Genomic DNA, 12,745 nt, shown 5'->3' on the forward strand with positions numbered 1-12,745 from the left:
AGAAACCCCCACCTCCCAAAAAAGCCCCTTCTGTAGATTCTGTGGCAGTTGAAATGTGTATTATTAAACTCCTTAAGCAAACCAGAATGGCTCCCAGTGGAGAGCAAAGACATTCTAAGTATAGCCAAGACTAAATTCTCAGGTCTGGATTTTCTCTGCTCAATTCCCACTTGATTATCTCCTGTAATATTTAAACTTCATGCCATGCCATAATTATTTAATAGAAAGTAAATAGAAGATGTCTCTCAGTGGGGAATGTGACCTTTTACCTTCGTGGTGTTATACCAGAGACAGGCACAGATAAACAGAATCTGGACCAGTGTCATTGGCCGTCTCACTGGGTAGCTCCATCCTCCTGGTGTCCGAGGCAGCTTCCCTGCGAGGTGCTGGGGATGCTGCAGGAGATGCCATCAGCACACACAGTGCTCAGGACTCACCTGAGCAGGAGGCAATGACACCTCCCAGGGACCCAGGCAAGGAGAGGTTTTCTGGAGAGAAGCTGTGAAACTTGCCTTAGGTAATGAAACATAGACAAAGATACAGATAAATATAGATAATATAATGTGGTTTTTTCCTGTTTCCTTTTCAGCTTTAAATGAACCTACCATAGATTATGGTTTCCAAAGACTGCAGAAGGTCATCCCAAGACATCCTGGGGACCCCGAAAGACTAGCTAAGGTAAAAGAGCTTTAAGCTTTTACTGAGCCCACTAAATATGTTCTTTAACTCTTATAAAAGAAACAAAATTGTGTCTTAAATGACTGTTACATCTGCACGTAAGTTAATGTTCACCAGCTCCAAACAAGAATGTGATTGTGTGGAACCCACAGCTGCCAGTAAGTTTTATATGTTAGAGCTCAAACACTGTGCAGATAAAATGAGCATCCAATGCAGATTATCTTCCCAGGTCATGTCCATTGTCCTTTGCAGTTATCCATAGCACAGTGTATGGCATTAATGACTGTATTCCTTGGTTTTAGTGCAGTACTAAAAGTACCAATGCATGATGCAATTGCATGATGAAAGACTGTTGTATTCAGGTATTATACTGTGTCATTTTTTCCCTGTAACCAGAGGTAACATAAGATACCTGCTAGCTAAAGTGCTTTGTTTGGTTGTTGTTACTTAGAAATGGACGTGGGGATTAATCAGCTTTTATGTGTCTGTGCAAAAGTATATCCATTGAAACTGAGACGGAAACAGTTCCTGTTTCACGTGGGTAGGTCGGGAAGTTCTTTCACTTTCCGGAGCTGAGGGCAGGTTCAGGACTACGGAGAGCTCCCGATGAGCAGGAGCACGGGGGCCAGCGCATCTCATGCACTGCGATGTTGGTATCAGGTTTGAGATACTGCAGAGGGTTCAGTTTGTCAGATAAGGGGCAAATAATGGTCTTGAAGGGACCCATTTTTTCAGGATGAACACACACAAACAGCAGCCACTTCAATCCCAAGGTTTTATTGCATTGAAATCCTTTTCTGTTAAAATATCAATGTTTTGCATCTTCTCATTCTCCAGGAAATGCTGTTGAAACGAGCTGCTGATCTAGTTGAAGCACTGTATGGAACGCCACACAACAACCAGGTCAGGATGAGTCCTGGGCAGGGGGAGTGGTCCATGGTCAGGTTTGGTATCAACACGAGAGCTCTTCTCCATGCGTGTTTCTGATCTCATCCCGCAGGACATCATCCTGAAACGAGCTGCAGACATTGCAGAGGCTCTCTACAGCGTGCCACGGAATCCTGCCCAGATCCCTGCACTGTCCAGCTCCCCTGCTCACAGCAGTATGATGGGAATTAACTCCTATGGCAGCCAGTTAGGAGTCAGCATTTCAGAATCAACACAATGGGAACAACCAAGGTAAGCAATGCAACTGGTGCAGTGTTAATTTAAACAGGACAAACTGAACCACAGCTGCTACCACAGGAGCTCCTCAACGCACAGCTTCCAGACACAAAGGTGGCTTTGAACTGTTTGCATTAGAAATGGAGGTGTGCTGCCATTCTGGATGGTGCTTTGTCTGCCGCAGCTCCCAGGCACCACATCAGCTATGTGTGAAATAAGTTTGGAGTAGTTTTTGATACCAGCTTCACCTCAGTCCTCCCCCTGCTCCCCACAATGGCTTTGTTGTTGTTGTGTCACTGTTTTTGTAGAAGGACAGCAAAACTCTGCAATAGGTGGAAAATTCCCTTTTTGTCTTTTTAGGCTGCTGCTTTGGTGCTGTTACCTTAATGTTAACTTGTAGATGTTGTGTGATAAATATCATTGATAGTTAGGAAAAGAAATTAAATTAGCAGTAACACATCATGGGAGCAACACAAACTTGGGTGTTTTCTGACTCCTGGACTTTTAGCACTTGATTCCAGTTACACCCAGTCTGTGGCTGACTGCAGGAGCAGGGCAGTGTTTGACACCCCCAGCAGTCAAACCATGACAGAGGAAGTTAATACTACATATGTTGTGTTAAAAGTCATCACATAGATAATTCTGCTGCTTCTCTTCATAAGGTCTTACCAGCCCTGAATTAGAACTTCATAATATAAATGGGCAGAAAGCACCTGGCTTGATACCTAAATGGTAACCACATTTAAAGTAGGTATTGGATTCCATCTTTCTAATGAAAGCTTTTCCATGAAAAAAGGCCATTTGCAGCTGTAATAATAGCCTTGTACTTTAATGCTGATGGCTGTGGTGTTGGTCAGGGCTCCTTTTGGAGAGAAAAAGAGGCTAAATTTTGATTCTCAAATATCTCTGATTTTTTTACAGGCAAAAAATGGTTTTATTTATCTAGTCTATTCTTTCCCCAAATATCTATGGATACTGTATATAATAAATATAAAATATAGAGTTAATCTGCAAACTAGGTCTGGGTTGTAATTTCCCCTTACTAATGTACTTGCTTTATTTGTGATTCATTAATAATTTGAGAAGTATAATCTCCCCCTAAACCAATAGAAAATCCCCATCCCTGATGGATTCCACCTCAGAAAGAGAAGCACACACGCTGCCTTCCAGGGCTTAGAACAGGTTTCAGATTTTATTCAGATCAGCTGTGATTAGAAAAATACACATCAGTTCACTGCGGTAAGTTAGTTTCCCACCTTGTTTTAAGAGAGCATGTGCAGAAAGCCCCCTGAATTTAATGGTGTTTCCTTAAATGTTTTAGTGATTCTGGATTTAAGTCACTTACTTAAGCAGGAAAGACACAGGAGAAAGTTCTGCAATGTGTTCTCTTCCAGGTTACATTCGCAACACAAGCAGCATCTCACCCCGAGGTTACTCCTCCAGTTCCACGCCTCAACAGTCCAATTACAGCACTTCCAGCAACAGCATGAACGGCTTACAGCAACGTCCCCATGTCCAACCTGGGTGTCCCCGGCTCACCCGGCTTCATCAACGGCTCTCCCACAGGATCCCCCTATGGCTGTACGTGCTTTGCTCGTCTTGTGTTCGATTCTTGCTCCTGCTTAACTTCATTTACCACATTGGGAAGTGCAGCAAGTGATGTCTTTCAAGAGCAGTACTCAAGAGTTAGTGAAACCTCTGTGAAAGGTTCTGATTTGGGCTCTGGTGGTTTTTGGTATGAGGAATACTGAATCCTGCTTGTGTTTCCTTCATTTTTTATCCTTATACAGGTTCCAAAGTGGCAAAGGCCACAATGAGAAAAAAGGTACAGTTTGCAGCCTACTTCAGATTAAGCAAGTAGCCATCACTTCTAGCACAAGCTACTCCGAGCCACCCTAAAATAATTCATATGTGTAGAAACTGCATTATCAATCCGAGAGCTGAAGTGTGGGTTAAATTTCCTGTGAAACTGTGTTACTGTCATAACCAGAAATATAACAACAATGGAATTTAGTATTGTTCCACTTGTAGTTACTAGTTTTACCATTAGCAAGTCACTGTTCCTTTCATGCTTTGGTTTTTCTCTGACAAGAATGTGTATTACACACACATAAACTAATGAACAGTTAACCAGCTATTTACTGAGCTATTATGTATTTACCTGTATTTACTCAGTGAGACTGAGATCTTCTTGTAGAAGTAGAATGGATAAAAAGAAGGGAGACATCTTCAGCAGTTTTACCAAACCTCTGTGCCTGTGTTTCTGGTAAGGATTCACCTTTCTCTGTTGCAGTAATGTCTTCAAGTCCAACAGTTGGCTCCTCCAGCACTTCTTCCATCCTTCCATTCTCCTCGTCCGTCTTCCCTGCTGTCAAACAGAAGAGTGCCTTTGCTCCTGTCATCAGACCCCAAGGGTCTCCTTCTCCTGCCTGCTCTAGTGGCAATGGAAATGGGTTTAGAGGTAAGAAATGTACAATTAATATTCAGCTTGTGCATGTAAAGCACACAGTGTTAGTCTGGGTAAACACAGGAATCATCTGAATACCATTACACGGCTATTACAGGACTGAATAGTGGAAATCTGACCCAATCCAACTGGATTAAAGCAATGCTCTGAGCTTTGTCTATTTGGTTTTAAAACAACAGGGGACAGACACTCATTTAGACCAAGAAAGATTTGCCCTATGTTGTTTTCCAGTACCAGCTCTTTGGTGAGGAACAACCTCTCCTCCTTAGGCTTCAGGGACTTGTAAAATGAGTGTCTGCCCTGCAGAGTTACCACACATCCCTGTGTGTAACAGCCCATGGCTCGAAACCTGCTGCAAGGTTTAGGCGCATACCGGGAATTGAGCCCTATAGTACATTTACAGCCTTTTTAAAGGTGATCTGCAAAACAAATGTGAGTATTAAGATAAGAAAGGAAACCTGTACTAAATTATGTCTTTTAACAGGCTGTGGGGGGGTGTGCGACACTTAAATATGCTCCAAGTCTCCATAAAAACCAGCCTTTATAGGGCCTGGGAAGTCATCTGGCTCCTTCAGTCTTCACTAGAGATAGCCCAGAAAACACAACTCTGGGACTTCAGCCATGCCAAGAGCCAGTGGTAATTCCAAAAGGAGCCCCACAAACTGCACCTGTTGATTTGGGTGTGTTATAAATCCTTAGCTGGGCCCCAGGGATGCACAGAGTGTGATGATTTGATACAATAAGGAAACTCTAAGTGTGATGAACAAAAACAATTACACTTTTAAGAGCAAACTTACAGAATTGGCAGCTTCTTCCCCTGCCCCAGTGGCAGGAAGCTGCTTCTCTGAGATCTTCTTCCTCTTCGGGAAAGATGATGATAGGAAATCGGATTTCTTTTCCACTGTTTAAAGATGACAAAGAAGGATTTGAAGTGACTTTGTTCACTCTATGGATAGTAAGTTTTGTTGGCCCAACGGTTGTAGCTGTTCATCTGAACTGCTCAGGTATGGGTTTAGTTTTGGTAAATTAATTTTGGTGCCTAAAGAGTCATCATCACTTCCTGGTCTGATTTAGTGAAACATTTACCTAGGAAGGAGATCAGCTTAACAATAGTTTGCTTGTTTAGCCTAAGCCATTTGGACAGTGCTCTAATCTAAAGTCACATCAGTCTGTTTGGAACAGATTTAAGTCTGCTTTAATGTTAGGCCTGCCTAACTCCTGTGCTGGGAAGGCCGCACTGTTATGAAGTTACCTAAGGCAGTGCCAACCCCAGATCACTTCAGTGAGAAAATCACTGTCAAGGACACAGAAATAAACACAGATTGAAAACCCCACTGACTTTTAAGTTAATACTTTTCCTTAACTTACCACATCTGTCCCGGTTGCTCAAGATTCCATTTAGGGTTTATCTCCTTTTAGTCCTTTTGTAAACAGGTAAAGTATTAGAGTGCTTACTGTTTACGTCGTATTTTCTCCAATCTATAGATTAGAAATCAAGAAATGATTTTAAAAATAGAACTTTGAAGTTTAACATAAAACCTCAACCCTCAAAATCCTGTCCTCACATCCATGCATTTCTGCTGACAAAAAGTCCACTCCTGAGGGGTTCAAGACTAATGGATCAGTTAAGGTTATGCTCATTCACTGAAATAGCTTAGGCATATACAGATGCAGAGACTTGGACATGGATAAACCCATACAAAGTTATTAACCATATCCCTTTCTTTGTGGGATACTTCCTGTACATCACCAGCCTGATACATAAATACAATAATATGCTGTTCTTTAAATAAGTTTTCAGCACACACAGCACACCAGGACCTGTCAGACTGCACCAACAGATGACTCCCAGCAAAGGTAGCAGTTGCTTTGCAGAACAGATCCCGTCTGCCCACGTTTGCCATGCCAGCTCTTTGTAACTATTGAACAGTTTCAGCCATAGATGCAAATTCTCCTTTCCAACTGAAATATTTAAATGGATGCAAGCTGGGGAGCACATGCGTTGGAAAGGATCCAGATACACACAGCCTGATATCCAAATTAACGTTCCCACAGTGCTGACATACAGATGTGGCAAGAAAGTCAACAGGAGGGTCCCAAAGAGGCTGCTTGAGTGGACTTACTGGGCTGCAGCAATGGGAGGCTGTTAATCCCCTCGGCTGTGCCATTGCCCGGTACTGTAAGCTAAGAATAGACGAGCTGGTAATGTAATTTATTTACTTATATCTCAGATTTCAGCATCAGTAAATACTGATGAAGATGGAATAGCAAAAGTGCAGAGCAAGCAGTAAGCAGATGCAGGCTCCTTCCCAAAGCATTCCAGGCACAAGTGGTTTGATATTACCTCCATCTCCCCACCCTCCAGAATTGAGGGCAAAATCTCTGCAATGGGGATTTCTTTATCCCAGTGTAATGTTTGCAACATAATTTAGCTACGGTGTTTGTTCAGAGGCAAAAGCTTCCTGCTGATAGAGTCTCCATCCCACTTACAACATCCTGGTGCAATGAAAACATTAGAACAATATATAACTTCCACATACATTAAGCAAGAAGTGTTTAAGCCTGAGTTAAAACTGGTTTTAAGAGAAGTAGCTGTACCTGTACAAGCTTCATCCTCAGATTGTCATTCCTGTTATTCCAGGCAGTTTACTGCTGGAAGTTCTTTTTCCAAAAATGCATTTTGGGAGGAAGGTCTTGGTGATGCTTCAAAGCTGCTGGAGACAGTAGGACAGCTGCTAGGGAATATCCTGTAGCTCAGGAGTATTGGCTAAGCATGAAACCTGCCTATCTACTGGCTTTGGGCTGCACAACACAGCTGAGACATGTGGGATACCCTCAGATAACCCCCTGTGCCATGTGTTCCTGCTTACCTCTCTCACCTGCCATCTGCTATCCATTCCTACAGTGTAACAGGACATTATATAGGTAGAGAACAAGCAGCAATCCATACTGGACACCACTCACTTCGATATGCTCTCCAAATTGAGCGCAGGTGATCCTGATCACAACACTTGTGTGCTCTTTTCATGTCATATGTCAAGGCAGTTTAGAAAAGGCACTGGATAGGATGTGACGTGATGCAACACGGCACGCTAAGTACACAAATGCCCAATCATCTCAGATGGAAGGCAGCTGATGGGAAAAGCAAGCAAATTGGAAACTGCTGGAACAGCATGGACTGCTGCGTGCCCAGATTCCCTTTGGCCAGCTCAGCACATCTCAACATAAAAATGCAAGCTCAGTTACAAGGAATAGCAGGCAAGCCCCAGAAGGTCAGATGTTCCATTAACTGTCAGGATCCTGGCCAATCCAAAGGTATTGAAGTCTGATACCCTCAGAAACACCTGGACTGTTTCCTAAAGAGATACAGGTATTTATATTAAAGACCTTAACTAATTACCAGTACCTTGTCCTGGCCCCATTAGGGGTGGCAACAGCACAGGGGGTTCCACTCTCCTTGCATTGAAAGACTGTGCAAACAGGTGAAGAGAGAAATAGTTGCTCTGAAAAGGGGTGGGATTCCCATGCCCTGGCTTGCTCACACAACACAATGGTTGCTGAGTGGTTCCAGTGCAGAGCCTGATCCTGCTGCTCTTTGTTGAAACTCAGCTCCACTCAAATAAACACACTCTTAACTCTTAAAATAACTCTTACCAGAGATTCTAACCAGGTAAAAATAACAGGGCCACGTCCATGCTAGGAATGTTCAAGCAGTATATGCTTCTGCCTGAACCAGAATGATTCCAGAGCCAAGACAATGATTTAATTATGCCAAAGGCAGCAAATGCTGTGTACATGATGTCAATAGATATGAGGAATATGTATCTGCCATCTGATTAAATCCAATATAGTGGAAGATCAAGTACAGTTTTCTCCCCAGTTTATTGGCAGAGATGTAAGCAGCACAGCCTGCTCCAAAATAAAAACCTGAGGAACTATTTAAGTCTTCTTGCTAACACTTAACTGAACAAAAATATCTCCTGTTACTATTAATTACTTATCTTTCATTTGATGGGATGTTAATTTTAGTAGCTCTTCATATGTCACACAACTATTTGAGCTACACAAGAGCTCCATTTTTAATAGGAAAAACCAAAAATCTGCCTTTTTTAATGGAAGAAAATAGTCAGGACTGTGTAACCCCCAGAAAAAGGAGGATATTGGGCAAGATTCACTATTGACATCTTGGAGGTGAAAACTTAGCTGCTTTCTAGTCTAATTGGAGGAACAGCTAATTGCAGAGTGGCTTTACATTCCTGTGTGCTTTGTAATTAAACTAATGCACATGTGACACTGCAAACACGTATTTTGATTTTAAGGGTGTTCCTCATTAGCTTGAACTAAATCACAGTGGTTGCTGAGGCTGCCTTTAGTGCCTGCAGTTTAGCAGCATGGTAAGGCAAGTAACTACATCAACAGAGCTCCACAGGTGAGACCAGGTTGACTTCTCCACCTCTGGGCTATCAATGGTTTTATCTAGATTGTTTAAAAACATCTCACATAAAATATGGCTTAACCTGCTTGTTATCTCAGAGAGACAAACCCGCTGGTTATCAATATCTTACCTGCTTGTGGTTGGACACAGTGAGTGGGTGAGGGCCCATCTTCAGTCTTCCATCCAGATACAGAACATTGATGCAAAAAAAAGTGTTAATTTCCTGGAGAAAAAAAATAAATTCTTTAGGAAAAACTGAAAGCTTTTGACTATATTTTAGTGTCTCAGTTGGAACCATCCTGCACAGGAATTTAGTTCACTTTCATTCCAGTATAAAGGGTGATGGTGCCCTTCAGCAGAGCCCACTGCTGGGTGTCTGCTCCATGGAGGCCACTGGGTTTTCCTCTGGAAATCTTTATCATTTTCTGTTCCTTAGTTACTTAATAATAAATGATGATAATAAACAGGTGAATGGTCTTAATATTGACAGTTAAAGCATGCACATTTTCTAGTGGTCACAGTGCTGGGATTCATCAGGATGGTGGAGTCTGTGCGTAGAGGTTTGGTGGCTTGCAAAGTGCAACCCTCTCCTTATGTACAGCCAGCTTACACGTGGAGATGTTCCTGGTGTTGCAGGGTAGGAACATTCAGTTAAGATGCTCAGAGTAGCACCACTGGAGCATTCACCAGAAGAGCTGTGGAACTCTAAGACTGGAGTTTGCTGGAAACCTAGTGCCAAAAGGGAAAAAACAAATGAGAAAGCAGTGCTTTGATGTGACAATGACTGCAAATGCTCAGCACCCATCTTTTTCCCCTAGAAATCATAGTTTTAAACCAGCTCAGCATTTAGGCCCCAACAAAGCACCAAAGAATTAGATCAGCGTGTGCATGCACGTGTATGTGTGTACACGTGTCCAGTGCTTACCAAGCAGCTCTGAATTGCAGAGTTCTTCTCCACTACAGAGGAAGGCAGCACTTTTAGGGGCTACTTGTAAACACCAGGCCTGTGATGGTTATTAATTACAGCCATTAAGGGTGCCCATCACCAGAGCATCTGGGTGCTATCCACGTTGGATTATTTATTTATAAAAGAATTCTCCAACCCTGTGACAATTTTAATGAAGTGTTTCAGTTGATAATTGCAAGCTGTCAAGGTTAATACAATAAGGCTCATCTCTAATTCTTTTTCCATTTCCCTCCAAGAGAAAAAAAAGACCCTCTGGGATAATGACTGTGGTTTCTATATTCCCAACTCATCAGGGAGTGTCCTGCATTGAACCACCTTTATTGAAAAGTTACATCGATTCAATATATAGTAATACAGGCAAAAATAATTACAGCTTTGCTAGCAGTGTAAGACCTTAATCCAAACCTCACAAACATTCAATAAAAAGCGATACAGGCTGGGAATAGGCTTTTGACAGTGCAGCCCCACCGGGGAGTGGAGGTGGGGTGGAAATGGGCAGATGAGGGTATGTAAAGAGAGAGAACCACAGAGCAAAGCCGCTCAGATGAGCTGGGGAAAACCAGGTGAGAATTCCAGCCAATATTCCTCACCCTCCTTGTTCTTTGTTACAGAATGAGGCGAAGTTGCAACCTTAGGATGAAATGGCAGTGAAACAATTACCCTTTGCTTGTCCTTTCTGGGTCAGGATGGAGTTTTACTTGCATTTGCCCAGTGGCAGGTTCCATCCCTACAACTTCTGAGCAGTGTCTCTGCTCCGGAGCACTTACAGCCTGCAGGGAGAAAACCGACTTGGGCTGGGAGAGCTAGAATAAGGAGAGGAAAGCAGGGACCTGCTGTTTGCTCAGGAGGAGGGAGGCAAAGAGGGGTCACCAGAACCCCCTATAGGGGTAGTAACACACTCTCCTGCTTGCAGAGGCAGCGCTGCTGTTGTATCACTGGCTTGACTCCAGGACTGCTGCAGAACAGAATACACAGTAAAAGTGGACTTGCATTACTTGTAAAGAGCTTCCCAAAATGCTACTTTTGAAGAGACATGGCACAAACTCAGCCTTGATCTTTGCTTTAGATCTGCTGGCAGAGGTTTTTCCTTGCTTAAAAGAAATGAAAATCATGCTGTTAACAAGAGTATCAGAAACAGCATTTGTGCCAATGCATGTTCCCCTCAGGAACAGCCCCTGCCTGGCTGGAATTAATGCGTGTTCCCTGTACCAGGGTCTGCTGCCCCTGCACAGACAATCTGATTGCCCACAGACAATCTGACTCTGGCTGTTCCAGAAGGGAAGGTGGCCACAGGCACCACTCTGGAGCTGCTCCTGTGTTTGCTATAGGGACAGGACCAGCCAGGTTACCCCAGAGACAGGTTTCAAGCCTTTGAGCTCACCTGGATGATTTTGCCTGATGCAGATGAGGCAGAGCTCACACAGATACACATTGGTACCTGTGTGTGGGGGGACACTTACCTCTGCTTCCAGCCCCATGGAATCCAGATGAGGACATCAATCCAAGACTTAAACGGAGTTTTCTTTCCTAGAGGATAGAAAGAGAAGCTTGTGGTTAATAGACAGGGAGAAGGCTCCAGTGCCAGGCCAAACACTACCCTTAGGGTCATGGTTTAGTTTGGGGGGGGGGGAGCTGGCTCCTTGGTGTTAGCAGAAAATCTCTCTCCTTCTAATGCACCGCATAAAGCAGGCATTCAGATACCTCCTGTAGTTAGGGTTAGGTAAATGACCTGCTTGGAAATAGGTTTGAAGATCAATAGGAGATTGCTAAGCAAGCACAAGTCAGTGTTTGACTGAAGGTGCTTTGGTTTCACTTTCTCTTCCAGGGATCAGCCAGAACTGTCCAGGATTCCAGCCCTCCTCACACAAACTATGGAAATACTTCTTTTCCCACTGTGTTAAATCCCAGCCCACAGCCCTGCTTGTTTGAAAGCACAGCTCCAATGACAGAGTCCTGGTAGCAGGGGAGCTTGCCCCAAGCGCTTTGTTAACCACCACAAACACAAGGGTGAAATCAGTTCCCACAGGACAGGGCTTTAAACACATGAATAATCCCACAAACTTCAGTGAACATAAATCTGTGCAGGATTAGGCCCTTGCACAGCATCAAGGCCCCTTTGAAAATATGACTCACTCATTTGTTATATAAATACATATAAACTTCACTTACCCCTCAGAACCTCTGGGAACAGCAGCAGTTCCAGGCAGATTCCAATGGTGCTGGTGTCAGTTATGAAGGATCCAGCTGCAATTAGGGGCAGAGAGAGTGACTAATAAATAATTTCCATAAGCCCAGTGTTCTGGGGATGTGCCAGGGAAGAACTGCAGTGGGTCAGGCCTGGGGTGACCAGAGCAAGAAACAGGCTGCTCTGATAGTTCCACTGCAAAGGGGCTTAACAAACCCAGCTCTGATCATTGTCCCAGAAATGGGGACGCTGGTGAGGCCCCATAAGCAGCATGTGAGCCAATTCCCACTTCCTTCCCCATCTTCCCTCCCTCCTGACATAACCCTTCTGCACACAGGCTTTGTGGGAAGTGAAACCCAGAACTGAGCCGAGTCCTGAGGAAGGGTTTGGAGTGGGAAGTCTGAAGTTCTGAGCAGTGTCCATCTCCAAGGACCCTCAGGAGATGAGCACCCCAAAATGGGCTTGCATTTCCAGAAACTGACCTGCTGAGGGCTGAACTGATGTATCCATTCATCAGTTGAAGGGCTCAAATGTATCTTGTTCCTTACAAATTTACCAGACTTTCATCTTTGTACTTTTCTCTTTCAGCCATGACTGGCCTTGTCGTTCCCCCGATGTAAGGAAGAGGCAGGTTTGCTCCTCTCCCTCTTCCCTTTTTTCCTCTTTTTTGTTTTCATGTTTCCTTTACAGCACAAAACTACTTATTGTGATGGACCACTAAAAATAATAGCACTACAAGCTCTTTTTTGGGGGAAAGCCAGGCCCAGGAGAGAACAAAAAAGGAACATTTTTTATGGACTGGACAAGACAGAAGTTGCATCTTTTACCTGTTTCATATTTGTGACACAA

At 43.5% G+C, this 12,745-nt stretch overlaps 1 protein-coding gene across 1 annotated transcript in view; it reads left to right on the forward strand.

Moving 5' to 3' along the window:
* Positions 1–12,516, forward strand: part of EBF2 (EBF transcription factor 2) — a 105,335-nt gene extending 92,819 nt beyond the window's left edge. The window contains 8 exon segments of the mRNA XM_005142606.2: positions 590–678; positions 1,516–1,581; positions 1,679–1,837; positions 1,839–1,857; positions 3,237–3,337; positions 3,339–3,423; positions 4,136–4,303; positions 12,485–12,516. Coding sequence (XP_005142663.2) covers positions 590–678; positions 1,516–1,581; positions 1,679–1,837; positions 1,839–1,857; positions 3,237–3,337; positions 3,339–3,423; positions 4,136–4,303; positions 12,485–12,516 — 719 coding nt within the window.
* Positions 12,517–12,745: the final 229 nt, after the last annotated feature.

The sequence above is a fragment of the Melopsittacus undulatus genome, chromosome 18 (assembly GCF_012275295.1).
Source record: "Melopsittacus undulatus isolate bMelUnd1 chromosome 18, bMelUnd1.mat.Z, whole genome shotgun sequence".
Taxonomy (NCBI): Eukaryota; Metazoa; Chordata; class Aves; order Psittaciformes; family Psittaculidae; genus Melopsittacus; species Melopsittacus undulatus.